Raw genomic sequence first — 24,850 nt, forward strand, 5'->3', positions numbered from 1 at the left:
ATCTCGTTTAATTAATGGGATACTAGAAACCTACTCCCATTCAGATTTTGTTAGTCTTTTGGTCAAATTTTAATAGAGTGCACGGCTTTTTCCCACTCAAGGTTTGCTTTAATGGTATTTTTCTATCCAAAAAATTTTAAAATATTATTTTTTTATCCAACGTTTTTATTCTATTAATACTAAAAAATATACTTCACTTTTTTATTTGGCGTTCAACGAGTTAACAAGAGTCAAGGTAATAGGGGTTTTGTAGAGTGGAAGTCGATGGATCGAATAGTGGTAATCGATTGAATATTCGTCGTCGAAACCAGTCGAAAATCAGATAAGAATAGAAAACTATAGCTTTGTAGTGGCTGACAATCAGCGAAAAATCAGGTGTTAGAGTGAGAGGGGTTTTGTAGAGATGAGACTAATGATTCAAATTAAATGGTGGTGATTAAGAGAATTTTCGTTGTCAAAATTGGTTGAAATTGAGTCTAAATATTAACAAAATATACAAATTTTAGATAAGAAAGTGATATTTTAAAATTAGAAAAGGTCATTTAAGGCAAACCTTGGGTGGGAAAATCGTTTACTCATTATAACATTATTCTTCTTTCTATAAAAAATACATATTGGTCAAATTATAATAATATTTTTCTTTACGTAAAGTTACTTGTTTTCGATCTTGAATACCACTTTTACGATAGCAACACTACATCATCATAATGACATGTTTATTATAATATAATATTTTCCTTTAATCTTTATACGTGGGTTCTTCAAATTAAATTCAAGAGTAAATGACTTTTCCCACCCAAATAGTGACTTAATGACTCTTTCTTACCCATAGATTTTTAAAATAACACTTTCTCACCCAAAAAAATACACTTTTCGATTCGGTGACGAACGGAGAGCAAACTCGGTACACTCTATTGGGGCTTTTGAAGAGGAAAGGCAGGTAAATCTTTTAGTGGTGGAATGTTAGATTTTGATGGTCGTGATCAGTTAGAATTTAATTTGGGAGAGGTGGTTGCGCAAACGCTAACTGCTTTATTTCTAGCAATTGACGGGATCGACAGTAGTAAGATTTGAGAGATTTTGGTGAGTGATGATTAGGAAAGAGAATGATGGTGGTTTAAGGTCGCAATAATATCGGAATCAACCGACGATTGGTAAGGTAAGTGGGAAAGTGATATTTTAAAAATATATGAGTAAGAAAGTGTTATAAAACCATTATTTAGGTGGGAAAAAAGTCGTTTACTCTAAATTTAATTATATAGTAATTTTCCAATTTATCCAGATTGTTACATATTATTATCCTTTCACGTGCTTCATCAGAAACTTTATCTTAAAATTGTCACGGTTAAAATTTGACTTCCAAAGTGCATTTGCACCAAGAGACTAGCAAAAGTGTCTGTGAACCTAATTGACTTCATGTGATTTTTCACCAAAATAATAATTGAAGGGGTTGCATAAAATTAGGCGCTTATGGCATATTGGTCCTACCAATACCACTAACGAGTGAGTAGTCAAGATTATGCATTAAAATTGTAGCAATGTATTTAACCGAATTCGTTCCTTCAATGTAAATCGGCCAAACTTTATTATTTTAATTCCTTTTTATAGTTTTAAAGCTAATCTATTGATGGATTGTTGAATACTATGAGCTAAAGCAACACACATACGTACCTTTCCAAGGCCAATTCATCGAACCTTAATCGCTTAACTCATCGGTGCGCTTACTATTGCATTGCAAAACTCTTTATATTCGTTTCGTTAAGTTTAAAGTTCTACACTACCATTGATGGAATATGAAAATAAACAATGGTGGACCGCCCCAGGGCCACCCGAGACTTTATATATGAAAATTACAATATCATCTTATTAAAAGCTATTTTTACCATTTGGTCTCTCTCGTGCATTAAATATTACACTTTGGCCCTTGGCCACTGAAAATAGAGTAAACAGACTTTTTCCCACCCACTTACACAATTTTAAAATACCACTTTATTATCTAAATTTATATCTTGTTTCTGATTCCAACATCGTTGCGACCTTACACCACCACCATTCTGTCTCTCAATCATCACTCATTAAAACCCTTTAAACCCTACTCTCGCCGACCTCGCCAATTGTCGACAATCGAGCGATTATAGTTTATACAGCCACCATTCCTAGGTCAAATTTCGATCAATTCCAATCACTAAAATTCAATATTTCACCACCAAAAGACTCATCAGTCTCCCCTCTTTAAAAGCCTTAACAGCGGACTGAGTTTGCTCTTTGTTTGTCATCAAAATATAAATTTGGATAATTAAATGATATTTTAAAAGTTTATAGGTAAAAAAATATCATTAAACCAAATATTAGGATGGGAAAAAGTCGTTAACTCCTGAAAATATAGTTGCATGATGGTTAATGACTTAAGCTTTTAGTTTCGTGGGCATGTATGAAGGGTCTTTATACCTGGCTTGAAGTTCACAAAAAACCCCCCAGGAAGCTTTTGTAACTTGATCAAAAGTTATGTCTACTAAAAGAAGATCAATCATCCTTTACAATGTTGACAATAAATCAAAATAATCGAACTTTAATTATTTAAATTTAGTATATAAATTGAGCTTTTAATTACTTAAATTGAGTGCCATCCTCTCGAGACAGTGAGGTTGCCCTTTTTGTTAAAATTAAGAACTCTAATTAAAGGTGGACAGACCCTTCTTGTCTTCCTAAAGCAAGATTATTCATTTATTTTGGGCTTTAATTAAATGAAATATTTATATATAGCCTCTCAATAATTAATTTAATTAAATGTTCCATTTTTATTCCAAAAAAAATTAAAAGAGAGAAGCTTTTCTTTATGCCATCAAAAGAATTTGATTGAATCTTCTCTTTCTCTTTTCTTTGTGTTACTTTTCCACTTTTTTTTTAATTTTTTTTATTAAATAAAAGTATTAGGAAGTACAATTTATTAGACACGTGCCCAAATAGTTAGGTTTATAAATAAATACTATTTTTTATACTATTTATTAGATACGTGCCTTAGGAGTCAATTGTTTTTTTTATAAATAAATTATTAGCCTTAAATCAATGTATTAGAATGCACAATTCTTTTAGGCCCTTGCCCAAGTGTGTGTGTGTATATAAATAAACCACACACGTGTGTGTGTGTGTGTGTACATCTTTGTGTGTGAGAGAGAGAGAGAGAATGAAACATCAATTCCTCAACAAACAAAACATACATATGAAATAATAACATACATATGAAAGCCATAAACTAGAAATCAAACAGTCTAATTCAAACAATTTATCCTAAAGACAAATTTTCAAAATACTCGTTTGGCAAGAAGACAATAAATTCAGAGGCAAAGAATTCAATTATGCTAAACTTGCATCCTCATGCGCTAACATATTAGTTTTCCTTCTGGTCCATCGAAACCCAAATGAGGAACAACTATGGACAAGGTTGTGAATATCTCTCACAATTACATCAATTTCCCAAATTTTTTTTCCTTCTTACAAGCTTTAACAAGATCTAAAGAGTCTATTTCTAGTAAAACCTTACTCAAACTCAGATTGGAAGCCAAAGCTATAGCTTGTAAGTTATTGTGGCCCATTATCATTATTAATTGTTAATAATAATAATAATAATAATAATAATGACTTCCCATATCAGTTACTTAACTTTCCACCAGTTATAAGTATTAACTTCCCTATATACAACTTCTTCTTTGATGGAGAAGAAGATATACAAATTACATAAAATAAAATTAAACATAAGGGAAAACATGTCACTAGTCTACAAGAAAGTCTGTGATTCTTCATCCATACATGGAATAAAGTCTTGGATAGATTAGAACCAATCTCAAGTGTGACCTACAGTAGAAAATCTGTGATTCTCCATCGATATATGAAATAAAGTCTTGAATAGACTAGAGCCATTCCCAGGTGTCACCTACAATATTTGGAAATTGATTGCTATGGCGGGAGCTATGTTATTGGGTTTCCGCTTTTGATTTATTAAATTGATGATAAATTGGTTACATAGCTTCGCCTCAAGGGGGGTTGTAGCAAAATTTTTTGATGCTTGCCTCATTAACAGAATACCTTTGTCGTCCCTGTCTACAATTCCCATCACTGAAAATGATAGAGCCACCGAAAGTTACGCACTGAATGACGTGGCAAAATCTTGACCGTTGATTAATATTAACTGATAATAAATCAACGATCAAAATTTTATCAAGTCATTCGGTGCACAGATTCGTTGCACAACATTCGGTGACTGTAGCATTACTCTTCCCATCACTCCTTCATGAGAGTACTTCTTAAAAGCTGCGTCACATTTGATTTTAATCCAATTAGCAGGGGGGTGGGCTCTGATTATTGCAGAATGAGGTGGAATTATGGGCTATTATAAATGCAGCCCATAGGAATTTTAGGAACACCCACTGTATGTTCCTTTTGGGCTTTTAAAGCAAGCTTATTAACCATTTTCGTTCTTCACCTGTATTTGTAAGGTTCTGCTAATGCATAATTACATATTAATTAATGAATTAATAAAATGCTTTTAAAAAGGTTTAGCCGACGTGATGTAACTTAATGTGGTGATTAATGGCAGGGGATTTGGGAAGCTTGTAAAATTGTTGTGAGAAACTGAGAATATAAGATAATGTGAAATGAAGAAGAAATAAAAGAAGTTCACACCTTTTTTTTGCTTTAATCTTTATTCATTTGAAGGAATATTGTTTTTTTGTTAGAATGAAATAAAGAGTTCAGCTTTGTTACTTTACTTGGTTCCATGAAAGAGCCCCAATTTGCTATAGTTTGTGTAGAATGAGTGATATGAAGTTAAATACAGTAGTTTCAAAGGTTTAATACGAGAGAAAATGGTGTGAAAATTGGAAGAAGAAAGGGGGGTAAAATGTAAAGACAAGAAACATAGCGCGGGGTTTGGTTTTTCAAAGAACGATAGAAGTGAACGACAACAAAAGACCTCGGATACGCAAACCAGCCCCACCACATTACACACTCTCTCTCTCTCTTTCTGTATTTGTACGTTGGGTTTCGTGCGATCTATAAGAAGAGATTTGTTTGTCCACTCAACTCTTTTCATCCTCTGTCTCTCTGCAGTTCTGCTACTACCCACAACCTCACTTTACTCTCTCTCTCTTTATAATTAAACTAAACCCCATTTGTTTCTTTCTCTCTCCCTCCCTCTTCTCATTTCGTCTTTTCATTTTTAGGGTTTATTAAGATGTGCCTGTGCTCTGCAACTGCTGCTGCTCCCCCTCACGGCCCTACTGGCCATGGTTTTTCCCAGAAAGGTAACGTTTTTGCTTCAAAGTTTTGTTTTCTTTTGTTTTTTGTTTTTTGTTTTTTTTTGTGTTTGGCTTAAGGTTTTTATCTGGGGTTTTAGGGTTGTTGTTTATCTACTGTTTACTGTTGATTTGTGTTTTTGTCATTGTTTGATTTGGGCATTTGGTTTTGTTAAAATTTGTAAAGGGTTTTTACTTGGTTATTTCGTGACTTTATGTGAAGCCTTAAAAGATTGTGCTTGAATTCATGACAATAACGAAAACTTGGGGCCTCGTTTGGGTGGCATTTTGAGTAACTTGAGATGTGGGTAGGTGATGATTCTCAGTTTATATGTTGTGTATTCTAAAGAGAAGGCTAGTAGAGATGTGGACAGAAAATCAACTTGTATTAGGTGCCTTTGTTGAGTGCTACACAGAACAGGAGAAATTTAGTGTGGCATTGAAGAAATTGGGTTGCACAACTCTGTAATTATGTATTTCTGGTTAATTTATGAGTCTTGGGCATGATTTGTATATAGGCAAGGTTCTTGGCTGGGGCAATTCATATTCTTTTTGTTGTTTTTGTTTAGTTTGTGGTTTATATTTTCGTTGTTCACAAAGGGGCTTTTGTGGAATTGGTGATACAAGCTATTAAGATTGTAAGTTCAAAACATTAGGAAGATTTTTACTAGAGAATGAATAGGTTTGTTTGGCTACCTTATATAACTTGAAAGGAGAAAGCTCGTATTAAGTGAGGGGTAGAAATTAAATTTTAAAACCATACAGAGATGAATGAAAAATATTTGAGAGAAATAAAAGGTATGCAAAGAGAGGGAAAATGAGCATAAAGAAAAAGAAAATATAAAAAAACAGACATGAACTGCTTTGCACCTTTAGCAAAATCCATGTGTTCAGATTGCTGGCCCTTTATCTGCCCAACATATTATTTTGACATTCTATCATGGTCATAAAGACATTTAGGGATAAAACATATTTTTTTGCCTCATAGTATCCAGCTGTTCTCCCAAACTATTCACCACATTCTGGAAAATGACAATATTTCTTGGATATTTTGAAAAATCGCTGACTACTGGATACAGTTCATCTTGCATCTTAACCAATTCAGATACAATAAATATATGTGAGGGATTTCGAAACTTGGTACTTCATAAGTTTTATTGCTTCAACACATCTTAATTTGTTATTCATTGGGCTGAATTCTGCTGGTAGTGTGAGCAGTAGCAAACATGACATTGTATGCTATTCCCATAATGCTGATAATTTACTAGAAAATTTCAAGCATTCTGACCCTTGTATCTTGTGTTTTTTGAAATGTTTTGGCACTAATTGAGAGCAAACTGGGCTAGCTAGCCACCCAGGTTGAGTTATAATACTTGGATCTCCTTTGGGTATTCTGGAATTTTACCAACTCGTTTTTTTTTTTTTGTTTATTTTATTTTTTAGAGATTTGTGCTAGGCTTATGCTTAAAGAACATTGATGATGATTCACTGTCAAAAGGAAAGATTACCATCTAAATTTTTATTAACACTTTATGTTGTCAACCTATTTGTGGTCACAATTAATGGGTGACAAAAATGGTACTTACATATTTCCAACCCAGGGAGACAGATTAAACATAGTTGGAAACCATCATAGTTACTGTCACTAATAGGTACTATTAACTTTTGTCAAGTATGAGTTACATTGTGACTACCATTATCTCCTTTTCCCTCGTTCCTGAACTCCTAATCATTATATTTTAGAACCTTATTGAACATATTAGTGTCACCAAGAACTTAGACATTGCTAAGGACTTATCCAGTTTTGAGAACCAGAACTCTGATATAACCCTTATGACATATCTCTAATAGTGGATTGATTTTAATACCTTTAATGACTTGGAAGGCAATGTTGCATGTATTTTTTTTTTTTTCTTTTTATTTGTTGCCTATGTGGATGTTATAGATCTTGTTTCCATTTTTTCGGCTTCCATCCCTTTCCCTGTGAAAGTGTCCCTGATCCTTTGAACATATTTTTGTGCAATTACTTTTAACATGACATGTTTAGTTGTTGCTTCATATTTTTTCCTAATTTTCTCTGTCAGGTTTGGAGACAATAGTGATGCAGCTGATGCTTGCTGCTGTAAGGAGTATGCTCTGTTCCAACATTAAGTGTTAAAGATCTATCACTTTTAGGTAGTGTTGGAATTTATGGATTAATATACTTCAGGTTTGGGATAGGGAATGAAGCCATCGGTCCGTGTAGTATAGGGTAAATGTATTATATTGACATTTACTGTAAATTACTGATCTATTTTTAAGTTAGATAATAGAAACAGTGCTGCAGCTTCAATTTGTTCTCTTTTTGTGTTCTGGTCAGTCTAGCAGTATATCGGAAATTTCATACTTCTCTCTTCCCCTTCATTTATTTTACTATAAATCCATAATTCTTGGCTTGTTTTCGGAGTATCATTGACAACTTGATGCCTGGAGGTTTCGTTGCAGGAGATTCTGAAAATTTTTCATCTTGTATCATATATATACGATTCAAAGATTAGGTAGTATTAAAAGGGGTAAAATACTGCTGCAAGCTTTGATGAGAACATGATAATAACCATCACAAGCTCTCCAATCTAAACGGGTCATGAAAGGCATCTATTTGTGCTATATTGTTGGACATTGACTTAGCTATACTTTTTTTAACTGTGGAAATATCATGTATCCATTTTTCCCTAGCTTTCAGGCTGCAAAATAGAGCAGGATTATATTTTGCCCCAAACCTGTCATTCTCACGGGTTTTTGTTTATTTAGACCTATTATCGATTTGGCAATGTCAGCATGGATGTACATAAAACAGACCAGTGTTCTAACCAGGTTGAATTACTCTCAATTACAATGAAATCATGTAGCATCAAACAGATGCCTGTCAATTTTTAACCAACTATATAGATAAACCAAACCTTTGAATTTCAACATTACTCAACAACTGTCGTTCTCATTTTCAATCCTCAAGACATCAAGGTATGATTTTCCTTGCAGTTCGCGGGAAAAGAATCCCTTGAAGTAATCTGCAACACTTGTTCTCTCAAACAACGCCGGAGTCTCTGGTGTAACAAGGCTCGGCGCTGGACCCATATTGCCGTCTATTTTGGGGCTGTAGAATGTGGCAATTGAGAGCCTTTCTTTGACAGAGTTTACTACTGCTCGATGCTCAATACTACGGTAAATTCCATTGGTTAAAACCTGCAAAATCAAAATCAAAAGATTCAACTAACGGGTTACCATGGAAGTGCTTTGTGATGAGTATTACCTCCAAAGCGTCTGCAATGTTGATGATAAAAGCATCTGGTAGGGGTTTAACAGGAACCCACATTCCATCTTTCCTGATTTGAAGGCCTTCCATCTCGTTGAGCTGGAGGAGGATGGTAAGGCCGCCGCCGTCAGAGTGAGGATTGAGGCCGGTGACAAGCTCTGGTTGTGGACATGGAGGATAGTAGTTCACTCTTATTCCCTGCATCCCTCCTTCAAACAAATCGTTCATATCCTTAGCGTCCATTCTCAGAGCTTTTGCCATTTGGTTCAGGATTTTCATAGCAAGATCTCTTAGTTCTACTGAGTAAGCATCCAATGTTTCTCTACATTAAAAAAATAAGTAAATAAATAGAGACTAGATTTATATTACCCAAAAACAAAAGTGCTATATGTAAACTACCATTGGATGGCTTGATAATAAAAGAGAAAAAAGAGGTCACGAACTTTTGTGTTCGAGTCTTCTCAGGTATTAATATGGGTAGTCACTGAAGCTCTTATCGGTCAGCAGTTCTAGAGGGATTAGTTGAGATGTACGTAAGTTAGCTTGGACATCTCTAGTGATAAAAAAAAAAAAAAAATTGTTATCTGTTTGTTGATTATATGAGTCAAATTGAGTACCTAATGTATATAATAACGCTAGGTTCATAATCTTCTCTTACAACCCTCGATGTGGTAGTTCATCATTGGTTAGCTCGCATGGGTAGGCAGGACCCATACAAGTAGGCAGAACCCGTTTTGCGTGTTAACCAATGACGAGTTGACACATTGGGGATTATGAGAGAATGTTGTGAGATTGAATTGTGAACCTAACATTCCTATAATATATTACTAATACTACGTCCACAACCTCCGATGTAATAGCTCATCATTAGTTAGCTCTTAATGTATGAAATTTGAGTCTTACTGTTTCATTTCAATGCTTCTCCCAATTGATTTCCTATCATATAAATGTATTATACTATTATAAACACAAAAGTTCTCTCTTTCTGAATGATTGTATCGTAGGGCAATTAAATTTGAAACCACAAAATAAATCAAAAGATTAATATAAAAAACTCCACTATAATATTATAATGGACCAAAGAAGATTTGGTGGTTGAAGATTATAATTTCGATTTTGACGTATACGAATATTTGGTGCGCGGGCCTAGAGATCTCGCGACAAGGAAAAGAATTGATATATAGAAAGAGAAAACCTGAAAGGGAGAGGGAGATTGGGAAATAGGTGTGGCTTTCTCAAATGAATCGGAAGGCTGGTCACGAAGAAGATGTCTGCCCAATCAAGCTTCTGCTCCTCAGACACAACAAACGCCTGACCAAATCCTTCCATCTCTCCTTTTTTTTGCCAATACTTTTTCTTCTCCTCCATTGGCAGATTGAAAAATTCCTGAGTTTCTACCTTCACTTTCTCCACCAATGAACTGGTCACTCCATGGTTTATTAACTGTAAATAAAACATTTCCATCTTAAAACATATTAAATTGTACATGACACATGACATATATGCTAATTTTGATTTATCTTTTTACTAATACCTGAAAGAAACCCAATTCTTTGCAAGCATGGTGAAGCTTGTCTAATTCTGAATCCATCAGGTCTCCAGAAAGCAGCTTTTGCAAGTCGATTACAGGAACTTGTGGAAAAGAAGTGGCGTTGGATATGAAAGGAGGGTCTTGGTCTGAACGAACATATCGTTGTGGAACTGTAGTGAGTGGCTCCTTCGCCAGCTCCTGAACACTAGGCACAGGAAGAGAGCTCCACACCTTTTTCTCCATAGATGATTGATCTTCTCTTTAAAGATTATATGTCTTTATATATTTTGTTTTTGCTGGCTCGCACTTAAAAAATAATATCATGTATAAACCGGAAAAGAAAACTTTTGCTTTTGCATGTTACTTTTATTTTTATAATAAGTAACCAACTACTATCCGGCTGCTATATATTAATTTATTATCTCAAACAACAACCGGTTGAGTGTTTGAGAAAACGAATGCTTTAAGTGTTCTTATAATCGGGGTGGGTGGTTCTGAGTATCTTGAATTTTTTAAAAGAATCAGAATCGGTCGGTTCCTAAGATTTGGAATCGGAACCGGAAACATATGTTCCAAGTTTTGGGTACCCAGGTTAATTTCAATTATCCCCCTATTTAAAAAAAATTATCAAAACACCCCCAATAGTTTATAAAAATTACAATTCAGTTCTGGTTCTGATTTCCGGATCTAGCACTATAGAAATCAGAATTGGACCTAAGAATTCCCAGTTTCAATTTTTCTGAACCGGAACCGGACCCTAATTATGCTCACCCTTCTTAAGATTGACCAAAACACATGCGATGATTGCTCTTAAAATTATAAGGTATGGAGATTATAAACTCACTGCTATAAATTAATAATGATACCATTCATAAGTAAACACGTGTTGGTTTGTCAATGACTGTATGGAACTTGAATGGTATCATTATTAATTTAATGTTCAGGTATCTCGATCATACAAGACAAACAATTTGATGTCATTTTCTTGAGTTTATTTTATAATATCGTATCTTGAAAAAATTATTTTATGAAATCATATCTTGAAAAATGTCACCAATGTATAAAAGCATCTGGTTGGGGTTTATCTGGAAACAACATCCCATCTGTATAGATTTGAAGGCCTTCGATCTCTTTAAGCTGGAGGAGGATGGTTCGGGCGACCGCATCAGAATGAGGATTGAAGCCAATGACAATTTCAGGTTGTGGACATGGAGTATAGTAGTTCATCATCCACATTGATATTTTTGCATGGTTACTTTTAACTTGACCTCTTGAGTTGATGTTGCTTCATTTACTTTTCTTATTTCTCTATGTCAGGCTTTGAGACAATAGTAACGCAGCCGATGGCTGCTACAAGGATTATGCTCTGTTTTAACATAAAGTGCCAATGAGATTTATGGATTATAATGACATTTACTGAAAATTAGAGAGATGAAATCAACTGGTGTGAAACTTTGTTTAAATCTCAAATGGGTCTGTCTATAACAAACCAGCTTGAATTACACACTCAGCTACAATGAGATGATGTAGCATCAAACAGATGACCGATCATTTATTCACCAGCTTCTATAAATAAACTAAACATTAGGTTTTCCACATTGCTTGTCCTCATTTTTAATCCTCAAGCCATCAAGGTATGATTTTCCCTGCAGTTCGCGGGAAAAGTATCCCTTGTAGTAGTCTGCAACACTTACTCTCTTAAACAATGCCGGATTCTCTGGTGTTATGAGGCTCGGCGCTGGACCCATATCGCGGTTTGTATTTGGGCTGTAGAATGTGGCAATTGAGAGCCTTTCTTTCGTAGAGTTTACAGTGGCTCGATGCTCAATACTAGGGTAAGCTCCATTGGTTACAATCTACAAAATCAGAAACTCTAATTAAACAACATCAAAGTTATGCTCTTCATCTTTCGTGTCTCTATGTATATATACGAAAATTCTCTAGTAAGGATTGCCCCATATAATTATATTTTACATATAAAGATCTAACAGTGAATATGTTAAAAGAGTTAATATATTTATCCATTGAGATAGGATATAATAATAAAAATCCTCCCGAGGTTTCAAAAATTAATAGATATCTCCCTACTGTTAAGCTAGCATGTAAGTGTTAAAATAAACGGACAGAAGGATTTAACAGTCAAGAGGATATTTATTAACTAATAACAGTATAAATGAGGATATTTATTAACTAATAACAGTATAAATTTTAACAGTTTATTAACAATCCAGGGAATTTCTGTTATTTCAAAAAGCTCAGGATGATTTTTATTATTATATCATACCAAGGGGGATTAACGTCATTAAATCTATTTTAAACTTACACATCAAACCAAACCTCTCCCGTCTTGTTATGAACAATATTTCTTTGTGATGAGAATTACCTCTAAAACGTCTCCAATGTTGATGATAAAAGCACCTGGTAGGGGTTTAACAGGAACCCACATCTCATTTTTCCTGATTTGAAGGCCATCCATCTCATTGAGCTGGAGGAGGATGGTAAGGCCGCCGCCATCGGAATGGGGATTGATGCCAATAGCAAGCTCTGGCTGTGGACATGGAGGATAGTAGTTCAATCTTATTCCCTGTCTCCCTTCGTCAACCAATTGTTCATATAATCATCTTCAATTCTCAGAGCTTTCCCATTTGGTTCAGGTTATAATGGCAAGATCTTTTAGTTTTAGTGAGTAAGCATCCAATGTTTCTCTACATTTAAAAAAAGATAAATAAAAGAAGTAGAGACTAGTCTTTAAAGATAAAGGATTAGACAGTTGAGTAGCAAATGTATGGCTCCGTTTGGTTCAAATTGGGGGTTTTGAGAAAAGTTTTTTGAAAAAAGTTAAAAAAAAAGCTGAATTAAGCGGGTATTACGATGTAGGATTTATAAATTAATAAAATACTCCATATGTTTGTTTTTTTACAAAATACCCCCTATAATAAAAACTTAAAGTTAACAAAAATACCCCTAACCCACCCTCAAACACCCCTAGTCGGCCCCCACACCGAGGGTGGCTGGAGTCACCTTATGGGCGCATGACCGGCTGGATCTTGCCGGTCATGCTCCGATATGGCTTTTTCGGCCAGATCCACGGTGGATCTAGCCGGCAAAGGCCATCTACGCCAGATCTGGCCGTCAACCACCAGATCTGGCCTATGCTATCAATGATGGCCAACAAATGGTCGACCGTTTGTTGGCCGTCGTGACCGACTGTTACGGCCAAAGATCTGGCCGTCAACGCCAGATCTTTGGTCTTAGATCTGGACTTTTCCGGCCAAATCCACCGTGGATCTGCCGGAAAAGTCTAGATCAGCGCACTACCGGCCAAGTCAGCCGAGTCGCCATCCTACCAAATCCGGCCATTTTCCAACGGTGGTGGCCGGAATCTGGTAAATGTGGATTGTTGGGGTGTTTTTATATTTTAAAAAAATATTAGGGGTATTTAATTACATTAACAAATTAGAGGGTTTAAAAAAAATTAATAATATTTAAAATAGTATCCCAAAAATGAGGGCTCCGTTTGGTTCACAATTTGTGTTTTTGGAAAAAGTTTTTTGAAAAAAGTTAAAAAAAAGTTGAATTGGGCTTATTCGATGTAGGATTTACAAATTAATACCCCCTATGTTTGTTTTTTTACAAAACACCCCTTAAATAAAACATTAAAAGTTAACGAAAACACACCCATCCACCCTCAATATGACAGCCGGCCACCTGCCGGAGGGTGCCGAGTCGCCGTAACAAAAACATTAAAAATATTTAGGGGTATTTAATTGAATTAACAAATTTAGGGGGTTTAAAAAATGTTGAATAAAGTTGAATAATATTGTGAGTTTTTGGGTATTTTACTGTTTAACTTTTTTGGGAATACTAAAAGTAGTATTCCCAAAATCCAACCAAACGAAGCCAAGAATTTTTGGGTATTTTACTGTTTAACTTTTTTGGGAATACTAAAAGTAGTATTCCCAAAATCCAACCAAACGAAGCCGAGAGTTTTTTGGTATTTTACTGTTTAACTTTTTTGGGAATACTAAGAGTAATATTCCCAATCTTGAACCAAACGATTCCATTGTACAAACTTAAAAGTGCCTGTTGAATATATGATTAAAGAGGAAACTACTTATTCCCACCCAAATAGTGGCTTAATGACCCTTTCCCAATCACTTGCTTTTAAAATACCATTTTACTACCTAAATCTATATTCTGTTTCCGATTTTGAGTTTCTGACATCTTTGTGACCCCATACCACTACTATTCTCTTCCTTTATCCTTATTCACCAAAGCTCATCAAACCCCCTTCAAACCCTATTCCTGCCAACCTTGTCAATCATCGGCAATTGATCGATTAGGGTTTACGTAGTCGCCACTCACAAGTTAAATTTTGATCAATTTCAGTCACCAAAATCTAATCTTCCACCATCAAAAGACTCACCGGCGTCACCTCTTCAGAAGCCTTAAAAGTCGAGATTGAGTTTGCTCTCTATTCGTTGTTGGAATATAAATTTAAATAGTAAAATAGTATTTTTAAAGTTTGTGGGGGAAAGTGTCATCAAACCATTATTTGGGTGGAAAAAAATTGTTCACTCATGACTAAATTGCTATCTAATCATGATTATGACATTGTATTAGTTATCATATTTAATTAAATATAATATGCTAGCCGATGGTTTTCAATGGCACTAATATAAGATAATTTTAATGGTTATCTGTCCAGATAATTTAACTTAAATTATGTTCACTAGATATAAGATATAAATAATTAAACTATGATCTAAATAGCTTTTAAACTGTAATTAATTCAAACATCGATATCAGAAACGTCACTATTATATTATATGATCATGAGCATAGCTGGAGAATCTTGACAAAGAAATAATTTGACAGAAAACAGAGAACCTGAAAGGGAAAGGGAGCTTGGGAATTAGGTGTGGCTTCCTCAAATGTAATGGGAGGCTGGTCACAAAGAACATATCTGCCCAGTCAAGCTTCTGCTCCTCAGACACAACAAACGCCTGCCCAAATCCCTCGATATCTCCTGCTTTTTGCCAATACTTCTTCTTCTCCTCCATTGGCAGATTGAAAAACTCCTGAGTCTCTATCTTCACTTTCTGAACCAGTGAACTGCTCACTCCATGGTTTATCAACTGCAAAACATTTCCACTCTTACAACAAAATTTTACACGACGCATCATATATAGTATATATTGATTTGATCCTTCTACTAATACCTGGAAGAAACCCCATTCTTTGCAAGCACGATGAAGCTTGTCTAATTCTGAATCCGTCAAGTCTCTAGAAAGCAACTTTTTCAAGTCGATAACTGGCACTTGTGGCAAGGAGGTGGCATTAGATACGAAAGGAGGATCTTGATGAGGATGGACATAACGTGGTGGAACAGTCGTGAGCGGCTCCTTCACCAGCTCCTGAACGGAAGGCACAGGGAGAGAGCTCCACATGTTTGTCTCCGTTGATGATTGATCCTCTATTAAAAGATTTCAGGTCTTTCTCTATATAGTATCTTTTCGTGGTTGCGCATTTGGCATAGGTATAAAATATAAAGCAGAAACTTATTGCTTATTACTTTATTTTGTAATGAGTAACCATCCGACTCTCATATTAATTTATTATCTCAGACGTGGTTGACTCATGACAGTTTGGTATAATTTGGACGTTGACTACTAAACTTAATTTCGGCCATCTTGGGTTCCTAATCCATATATTGGATCTAGATTAGAGATGGTAGTTGGCAGTGCCCTGCCAGGCCAAAATTTTCACAGCCCAACGTGCCATGGGCCCTGCCGTACCAGACAACCTGGTGGGCTGTGTAGTGCCTTCGTGGGTTGACCCACACGTGCTACACAGATTTTTCTCAAAAAAATTTAAAATTTCTGTTTCTTTTAAATTCATGAGCCATGCCATAGTGATCCACGTGCCAAGTCCTAAGCCCATGACACAGCCACATAGCCCACATGCCATTTCTTACTGTGCCAAAAAAATGGTGGGCCGTGCCAGTATAGCCCATTGTCACCTCTAACCTAGATCCAAATCTTGTCATCAGCCTATATGTTTTTTTAGCTCAGGTAAGATTCATATCTAGAGTTCTTTTTCTAGTTGAAGGTGGTACAAGTAATTAAATAAGGAAGGTGGTAGATAAGAGTTAGTATGTAGAAAACTCCCATAGACACTATAAAAGAGGGAATACTTTGTCATTTTATACAGACCCGGTTAAAGAATCAATAGTAATCTTTTCTTAAACACATTCCTCTCATTTTCTCTAAAATAGTTGAGTTAATTAGAAGCTCCTCTTCTCAACAATGGAATAGATGAACCCAGGAAGGAAAGGTGGGGTGGTCACATGCCCTTCTGGCCTGTGTTGAGTCCGCTCCAGGGTAATTATTTCCTTAAAACATGAACTTTCAATTGCTACTACTCCCAAGTTGAACAAATTATTGACTATAGAAATATCATGGAGCATCCATTTTCTCCTAGCTTTACCGGCTCCAAAATAGAACAAGATAACATAATTCCCAAAATCTGTCAATTCTCATGAGTTTTTGTTTGTTTACTCCTTCTATCAATTTAGCAATGTCAGAACGAATGGATGTAGCAAAAACAGATGTCCTGTCAATTATTTATAAATCTCAAATTGGTCTCTTGATAACAAACTAGCTTGAATTACTCGATTACAATGACATGATGTAGCACCAAAAAGATGACCTGTCAATTATTAAGAAACATTTTAGACAAAACAAACATTTGAATTTCTACTATACTCAACCACTCTCATTCTCGTTTTGAACCTTCAAGACATAAAGGTACGATTTTCCTTGAAGTTGGCAGGAAAAGAATCCCTTGAAGTAGTCTGCAGCACTTATTGTCTTAAACAACGCCGGAGTCTCTGGTGTAATAAGGCTTGGCGCCGGTCCCAGTTTGCCGTCTACTTTCGGGCTGTAAAATGTGGCAATTGAGAGCCTTTCTTTCATCGAGTTTACAGTTGCTCGATGCTCAATACTAGGGTAAATTCCATTTGTTACAATCTACAAAACCACAAACACAAATTAAACAATATCTAGTTATGCTCTTCATTTTATTTCACTTTAAGATCTCTATATAATCCCAATTCCCAAGAGATCTAACTAACTGATAATTATTATCAACTGAGGGGATGATCATTACCTCTAAAATGTTTCCAATATTGATGATAAAAGCACCTGGTAGGGGTTTAACAGAAATCCACATCCCATTTTTCTTGATTTGAAGGCCTTCCACCTCATTGAGCTAGAGAAGGATGGTAAGGGCGCCACCGTCAGAATGAGGAATGATGCCCATAGCAAGCTCTGGTTATGGACATGGAGGATAGTAGTTCATTCTTATGGCCTGCCTCCCTTCTCCAAACAATTCTTTGAAATAATCAGCTTCCATTCCTAAGGCTTTTGCCATTTGGTTCATAATTGTCATGGCAAGATCTCTTAGTTCTGCCGAGTAAGCTTCCAATATTTCTCTACATTTAATAAATAAATAAATAATGACAAATCTTTAAAATTAAAAGAATTGAAACCAATGTTTTAAAAACTGACCCGGGGTGAAATCCGGCAAAGTGACCGGGTCCTGGGTCGACCGGTTTAACCAGTTGGTTCAACTGGTGATGTCATCATGCTGACACCAAAAAAAAAAAAATTCCTCAAAAAACTCAAAGCAAAAAAAAGGCTAGCTTTCTCTACACATTTCCACATGTCAGCATGATGACACCCAACAAATTTTTTCCCAAAAAATCACAAAGTAAAAATAAAAAAAGATCCTAAGCTTTTTCTACACACTTCCACAACACCCCAAGAAACAAAGAGATGACAAGACTCTCACAGTAACTCTATTTCCACCTCCCTCCACTTTGCATCTACCTCCTCCCCTTCCCTCCTCTCTCTCTTCATCACCCAAGTAAATCTTTTTCTTCTCCTTTCTGATGCTTTCTTATCTTGGTATTTGCTCTTTTTCTTGTTCTTGTTCTTGTGTTTTTGATTTTGATGTGTGTTGTTTGTTTGACTTGAACAATCATCTTCTATGGGAGAAAGAATCACTCCTAAAAGTAATTGCTGCCGAAGATGAGATGAGATGAAGATAACGAAAATGAAACAAAGCTACTGCTGAAGTGGAAATGAAAAAATTAAGAGATGAAACGAAAAAATCGATGAAGAAATTAAGAAATAGACTAATGGAAGAGGGCAAATATGGGTTAGGCCATGAAAGAATGAAAAATTGAGGAAAAATGTAAAAAAAAATCACATTTAGGAGGGGGTTAGAGTTGACTCGGTTTTTTCCCAAAACCGGTTGGACCGGCGGGTTGCTACAGTATCTCCTGTCTAACCGTTGGTCATACCAGGTGAATTCAATTATCCGGGTTTTATGCTAATCCGACCCGACTCAGTGGCTGGGTCCCGGTTGAACCGGCCGGGCCGAGCCGGGTTTTAAAACATTGATTGAAACTATTAAATATTGTATGGGTCAAAAATCATCTTGAGCCATGACACAATTCCGGTTGGGTCTACGTCAAGGTTTATGTCACAGGCCAGACACATGATACTAACTAGCCTCTCCAAGTTATATTATCCAGATTGGGCCTCACCATTAGCCTACCTAGGATCAGACCCATTGGTCCATGATATCCTCTAAGGGTCTAGAATCCCACTAAAACCCTAATACATCTACTTCCTATTTGGTTTTATCCTAGTTTACTCAAAATCCTATATTTCATATGAATTAGGACCCTTTTTTTCCTTAGCCCTCACTAAATAGCCTCTTTCAGTCTTGTTGCCTTGAGCGTCAGAGTGCCTATAGCAAACACCACATTGATGTTTTACGTAAGCTTTGTGCTTGTTCTTTTTAGGTGTAGATTCAGCGGATTGTTAGTGACCTCAACCTCACAAGATTAAACCTTCTTCCGTAACCATATATTTTACCATCTACAAGTATCTAATGCACTGAATCTGTGGCTTTAATGATTTGCATTAAAAATTCATTTTACTTTGTCTCGCGGGTCATCATATTGGGATCTAATTTAACATCGGACATAAGATTGTTGGAGAAGTAAAGAAAATTAAACATTTTAATCCATAAAGTTTGTTAATTATAAGGATTAAAATGTTACTAAGAAATCTGTAAAGTAAAAAATTCATTTTCCATTGTTTAATAATGTTAAACATACAAATTTGAGATCATAATTTTGTATCCTCAATGATATGGTGGGTTATGTGTCAACACCCCACCTTTTTATTTATTTATTTAATGACTGAGGGTGTCTAAGCCAGCTTATCCGCACCTCAAAAAATCCATCAGGACCTTAAAACTACCGGTCGGGTAAGAGCTCTAGTAGCCACTCCTATTAGCAACCATTTTTTTATTTTTTTTACTGACCAAGGGTGTCCAGACCAGCTTACGCGTACCTCAACTAATCCTCCGAGATCTTAGAACTACTGGCCGGGTAAGAGCTCTAGTGGCCACTCTTATTAGCAATTGAGTAAGGACTCGAACTCAAGACCTTTTGAGTAATACACTCTAGAATCCTTATAGAACCATTCAACCACCTAAGGGTTGGTTGTGTCAACACCACCTTAATGTTAGAATAATGAGATAAGTGAATAACTTTTCTATAATCACACGTGAATAGCCAAGTCATTTGGCATCTGAACTTTTCATGTGTAGCATTATTATTATTATTATTATTTTAATTTATTTATTAAACAAATAATATTTTGTTTGATTAAAATGATAAGTCTTTTATTAATTAAATATTTTACGTAATTGCTTTTATCCGCTAGAAATAAAAAAAAAAAATTCTAAAAAAGGTAAATAAAATATTTCTTGTCCCTTTAACGATATTTTAATTAAAAAAAATTATATTATTTTATTCTTAACTTAACCTTTAACATTAAATAATAGGTTGTGCATGCTAATATATATTCCACTCGTAGGTTTAAGACAAAATTGGACAGCACCTGTATATACTCCAAAGGTGTTATCTGTAAAAAATATGAGTTAAATTGTTGACTAATTGTGATAATGACAATACCTTACCTCGTCATGTTTAATTTCAAATGGTTGATTGAATCAAGAAAAGTTATAGTATCCAAGCCAATGGAATTTCTAATAATTTAACTTAAACAATGGTATGATGGCGGGCACAGCTAGAAATTTTGACAAAGCAAAAATTTGACAGAAAGAGATAACCTGAAAGGGAGAGGGAGCTTGGGAAATAGGTGTGGCTTCCTCAAACGAATTGGAATGGTGTTCACCAAGAATAAGTCTGACCAATCAAGCTTCTGCTCCTTAGACACAACAAACAACTGCCCAAATCCTTCTGCATCTCCTTCTTTTTGCCAATACTTCTTCTTTTCCTCCATTGGCAGATTGAAAAATTCCTGAGTTTCTATCTTCATCTTCTCTACCAATGAACTGCTCACTCCATGGTTTATCAACTGTAAAATAAAACATTTCCATCTCAAAAGATAATTTATACATGATATTTGACATGTAATATATACGATAACTAATTTTTGTTTTATCTTTTTCCTGATACCTGAAAGAAACCCCATTCTTTGCATGCATGGTGAAGCTTGTCTAATTCTGAATCCATCAAGTCTCCAGAAAGCAACTTTTGTAAGTCGATTGCAGGCAGTGGTGGCAAGGAAGTGGCGTTGGATGTGGAAGTAGGGTCTTGATCTGAACGAACATATCGTGATGGAACTGTACTGAGTGGCTCCTTTGCCAGCTCCTGAACAGAAGGCACAGGGAGAGAGCTCGACATCTTTGTCTCTGTAGATGATTGATCTTCTATTAAAAGATTTCACGTCGTATCATATATAGTGATTTTTTTTTTTTTTGTTTTTTTGGAAATGATATAAAAATTAAAATATAAAGCAGAAAAGTCTTATATTAACTTATTAGTGCTTAATTTTCCAAGCAGAAAAGTTAATTAAAAGATTTCAAGTCATATTCTATGTAATATATACTATAGTTTCTTTTTTGGTGGCTGCCTTTTGGAAATGATATAAAATATAAAGCAGAAAAGTCTTATATATATTAATTTAATAGTGCTTTTCCAAGCAGAAAAGTATATTAAAGTCTTAGAGTTGGTGAACTCTATTCAAAGTTAGGTATCCATTTTAATGTGCAGCGGAAGAGACTTACCAAGTTGATTAAGCAAGTTAAGCTAGAACAAATCACAAATCATAAATGGTAAATAAAACACTCAGTCATATATATGGTCCGACTAAAAACCACTCTTAGCCTTCATCCATGGGACTTTGTCCAGATTGAAGTAATCCATTAAGTCAACAAACATTACAAGATAACATTCAGAGTGATTAAAGTTGCAGCAAAAAGAACTCCCTGTTCTAGTTGCACTAAACACCACACTTTGAATCTCTAATGTTTTGTTGCTCCAAGGATCTTCTTCACACTGGGAACACAATTGAGGAAAGCTTGAGCTCCACCCAAGTCTCACATGCTGAAGCCACGCTCCAGCATCAACAATGGAACCAAGTTCTAGCAGCCATTCAATCAAGTACTTATCATTTTAATCAAACAAAATATTATTTGTTTAATAAATAAATAAATAAATTAATAAAAAGAATAATAATGCTACACATGAAAAGTTCGGATCCCAAATGACTTGGCTATTCATGTGTGATTACAGAAAAGTTATTCACTTATCTCATTATTCTAACATTAAGGTGGTGTTAACACAACCAACTCTAGGTGGTTGAGTGGTTCGATAGGGACTCTAGAATGTATTACTCAAAAAGTCTTGAGTTCGAGTCCTTACTTAATTGCTAATAGGAGTGACCACTAGAGCTCTTACCTGGCCAGTAGTTCTAAGGTCCTGGAGGATTAGTTGAGATACGCGTATGCTGGTATGGACACCTTTGGTCAGTAAAAAACAAAAAAAAAAAAAAAATGATTGCTAATAGGAGTGGCCACTGGAGCTCTTACCCAGCTGGTAGTTTTAAGGTCTTGATGGATTTTTTGAGGTGTGGGTAAGCTGGGTTAGACACCCTCAGTCATTAAATAAATAAATAAAATGGTGGGCTGTTGACACATAACCCAGCACATCATTGAGGACACAAAATTGCGATCCTAAATTTGTATGTTTAACATTATTTAATAATGGAAAATGATTTTTTTACTTTAGGGATTTCTTAGTAACATTTTAATCCTTATAATTAACAAACTTTAGGGATTAAAATGTTTAATTTTCTTTACTTCTTCAACAATCTTATGTCCGATGTTAAATTAGATCCCAATATGATGACCCAGGAGACAAAGTAAAATGAATTTTTAATGTAAATAATTGAAGCCACAGATTCAGTGCATTAGATACTTGTAGATGGTAAAATATATGGTTAAGGAAGAGGGTTTGATCTTGTGAGGTTGAGGTCACTAACAATCCGCTGAATCTGCACATAAAGAGAACAATCACAAAGCTTACGTAAAACATCAATGTGGTGTCTACTATAGGCACTCCGGCGCTCAAGGCTGCTAGACTAAAAGAGGCTATTTAGTGAGGGCTAAGGAAAGAAATGTCCTAATTCATATGAAATACAGGATCTTGAGTAAATTAAGATACAACCAAATAGGAAGTAGATGTATTAGAGTTTTAGTGGGATTCTGGACCCTTAGAGGATATCATGGACCAATGGGTCTGGTCCTAGGTGGGCTAATGATGAGGCCCAATCTGGATAATACAACCTAGAGAGGTTAGGTTAGTATCATGTGTCTGGCCTGTGACATAAACCTTGACGTGGACCCAACTGGAATTGGGTCATAGCCCAAGACGATTTTTAACCCAACAATACTTCATAGTTTCAATCAATGTTTTAAAACCCAGCCCGACCCGGCCGGTTCAACCGGGACCCAGCCACTGAGCCGGGTCGGATTAGCATAAAACCCAGATAATTGAATTCACCTGGTATGACCCACGGTTGGACCGAAGATACTATAGCAACCTGCCGGTCCAGCCGGTTTTGGGAAAAAACCGAGTCAACTCTAACCCCCTCCTAAATGTGATTTTTTTTTTTTTTTTTTTTTTTACATTTTTCCCCAATTTTTCATTCTTTCAAGCCCTAACCCATATTTGCCCTCTTCCATTAGTCTATTTCTTAATTTCTTCATCGATTTTTTTGTTTCATCTCTTAATTTTTTTCATTTCACTTCAGCGGCAGCTTTGTTTCATCTTCGTTATCTTCATTTCATCTCATCTTCGATAGCAATTACTTTCAGGAGTGATTCTCTCTCCCATAGAAAATGATTGTTCAAGTCAAACAAACAACACACATCAAAATCAAAAACACAAGAACAAGAACAATAAAAAGAGCAAATACCCAGATAAGAAAGCATGAAAAAGGAGAAGAAAAAGACTTACTTGGGCGATGAAGAGAGAGAGGAGGGAAGTGGAGGAGGTAGATGCAAAGTGGAGGGAGGTGGAAATGGCATTACTGTGAGAGTCTTGTCATCTCTTTGTCTCTCTCTCTTTGTTTCTTGGGGTGTTGTGGAAGTGTGTAGAGAAAGCCTAGGATTTTTTTTTTTTTACTTTTTTTTTTTTGTGATTTTTTGGGAAGAAATTTTTTGGGTGTCATCATGCTGACATGTGGAAGTGTGTAGAGAAAGCTAGCCTTTTTTGGCTTTGAGTTTTTTGAGGGAATTTTTTTTTGGGTGTCATCATGCTGATGTTAGCATGATGACATCATTGGTTGAACCAACTAGTTAAACATGTTAAACTGGTCAACCCAGGACCTGGTCACTTTGCTGGGTTTCACCCCGGGTCAGTTTTTAAAACATTGGTTTCAATTCTTTTAATTTTAAAGATTTGTCATTATTTATTTATTTATTAAATGTAGAGAAATATTGGAAGCTTACTCGGCAGAACTAAGAGATCTTGCCATGACAATTATGAACCAAATGGCAAAAGCCTTAGGAATGGAAGCTGATTATTTCAAAGAATTGTTTGGAGAAGGGAGGCAGGCCATAAGAATGAACTACTATCCTCCATGTCCACAACCAGAGCTTGCTATGGGCATCAATCCTCATTCTGACGGTGGCGCCCTTACCATCCTTCTCAAGCTCAATGAGGTGGAAGGCGTTCAAATCAAGAAAAATGGGATGTGGATTCCTGTTAAACCCCTACCAAATGCTTTTATAATCAATATTGGAAACATTTTAAAGGTAATGATCATCCCCTCAGTTGATAATAATTATCAGTTAGTTAGATCACTTGGGAATTGGGATTATATAGAGATCTTAAAGTGAAATAAAATGAAGAGCATAACTAGATATTGTTTAATTTGTGTTTGTGGTTTTGTAGATTGTAACAAATAGAATTTACCCTAGTATTGAGCATCGAGCAACTGTAAACTCGATGAAAGAAAGGCTCTCAATTGCCACATTTTACAGCCCAAAAATGGACGGCAAACTGGGCTCGGCGCCAAGCCTTATTACACCAGAGACTCCGGCGTTGTTTAAGATAATAAGTGTTGTAGACTACTTCAAGGGATTCTTTTCCTGCCAACTACAAGGAAAATAGTACCTGTATGTCTTGAAGGTTCAAAACGAGAATGAGAGTGGTTGAGTATAGTAGAAATTCAAATGTTTGTTTTGTCTAAAAAGTTTCTTAATAATTGACAGGACATCTATTTGGTGCTACATCATGTCATTGTAATCGAGTAATTCAAGCTAGTTTGTTATCAAGAGACC

General features: G+C 35.5%; 2 protein-coding genes, 1 long non-coding RNA gene and 2 pseudogenes across 3 annotated transcripts; 2 read left to right on the plus strand and 3 right to left on the minus strand.

Annotated features, from left to right (window-relative positions):
- The first annotated feature begins 4,693 nt into the window (after positions 1-4,693).
- Positions 4,694-7,630, plus strand: LOC116129876. The gene is made up of 2 exons (XR_004127965.1): positions 4,694-5,300; positions 7,376-7,630. It is a non-coding gene; the product is annotated as an uncharacterized LOC116129876 (long non-coding RNA).
- Positions 7,631-8,047: 417 nt separating this feature from the next.
- On the minus strand, positions 8,048-10,375 carry LOC116129873 (protein SRG1-like). Its single transcript, XM_031415604.1, has 4 exons — positions 10,118-10,375; positions 9,779-10,026; positions 8,581-8,905; positions 8,048-8,513 (listed from the first exon to the last, which is right to left on the minus strand). The coding sequence occupies exons 1-4, from the start codon at positions 10,355-10,357 to the stop codon at positions 8,250-8,252; spliced, it is 1,077 nt and encodes a 358-aa protein (XP_031271464.1). The 5' UTR covers positions 10,358-10,375; the 3' UTR covers positions 8,048-8,249.
- Positions 10,376-11,519: 1,144 nt separating this feature from the next.
- LOC116129874 lies at positions 11,520-15,681 on the minus strand (annotated as a pseudogene).
- A 1,050-nt stretch (positions 15,682-16,731) lies between these two features.
- On the minus strand, positions 16,732-20,917 carry LOC116129875 (annotated as a pseudogene).
- Positions 20,918-23,932: 3,015 nt separating this feature from the next.
- LOC116129944 (thebaine 6-O-demethylase-like) lies at positions 23,933-24,680 on the plus strand. The gene is made up of 2 exons (XM_031415698.1): positions 23,933-24,322; positions 24,462-24,680. The coding sequence occupies exons 1-2, from the start codon at positions 24,041-24,043 to the stop codon at positions 24,678-24,680; spliced, it is 501 nt and encodes a 166-aa protein (XP_031271558.1). The 5' UTR covers positions 23,933-24,040.
- The last annotated feature ends 170 nt before the right edge of the window (positions 24,681-24,850 follow it).

This window comes from Pistacia vera, unplaced genomic scaffold (assembly GCF_008641045.1).
Source record: "Pistacia vera cultivar Batoury unplaced genomic scaffold, PisVer_v2 Contig214, whole genome shotgun sequence".
Classification (NCBI taxonomy): Eukaryota; Viridiplantae; Streptophyta; class Magnoliopsida; order Sapindales; family Anacardiaceae; genus Pistacia; species Pistacia vera.

Coding starts and splice junctions, on each gene's coding strand:
- LOC116129873 (XM_031415604.1), bottom strand. CDS start 10,357: ATGGAGAAAAAGGTGTGGAGCTCTCTTCCTGTGCCTAGTGTTCAGGAG. Junction 10,027..10,117: donor AAGAATTGGGTTTCTTTCAG/GTATTAGTAAAA, acceptor TTTTATTTACAG/TTAATAAACCATGGAGTGAC. Junction 8,906..9,778: donor AATCTCCCTCTCCCTTTCAG/GTTTTCTCTTTC, acceptor TTTTTAATGTAG/AGAAACATTGGATGCTTACT.
- LOC116129944 (XM_031415698.1), top strand. CDS start 24,041: ATGACAATTATGAACCAAATGGCAAAAGCCTTAGGAATGGAAGCTGAT. Junction 24,323..24,461: donor ATATTGGAAACATTTTAAAG/GTAATGATCATC, acceptor GTGGTTTTGTAG/ATTGTAACAAATAGAATTTA.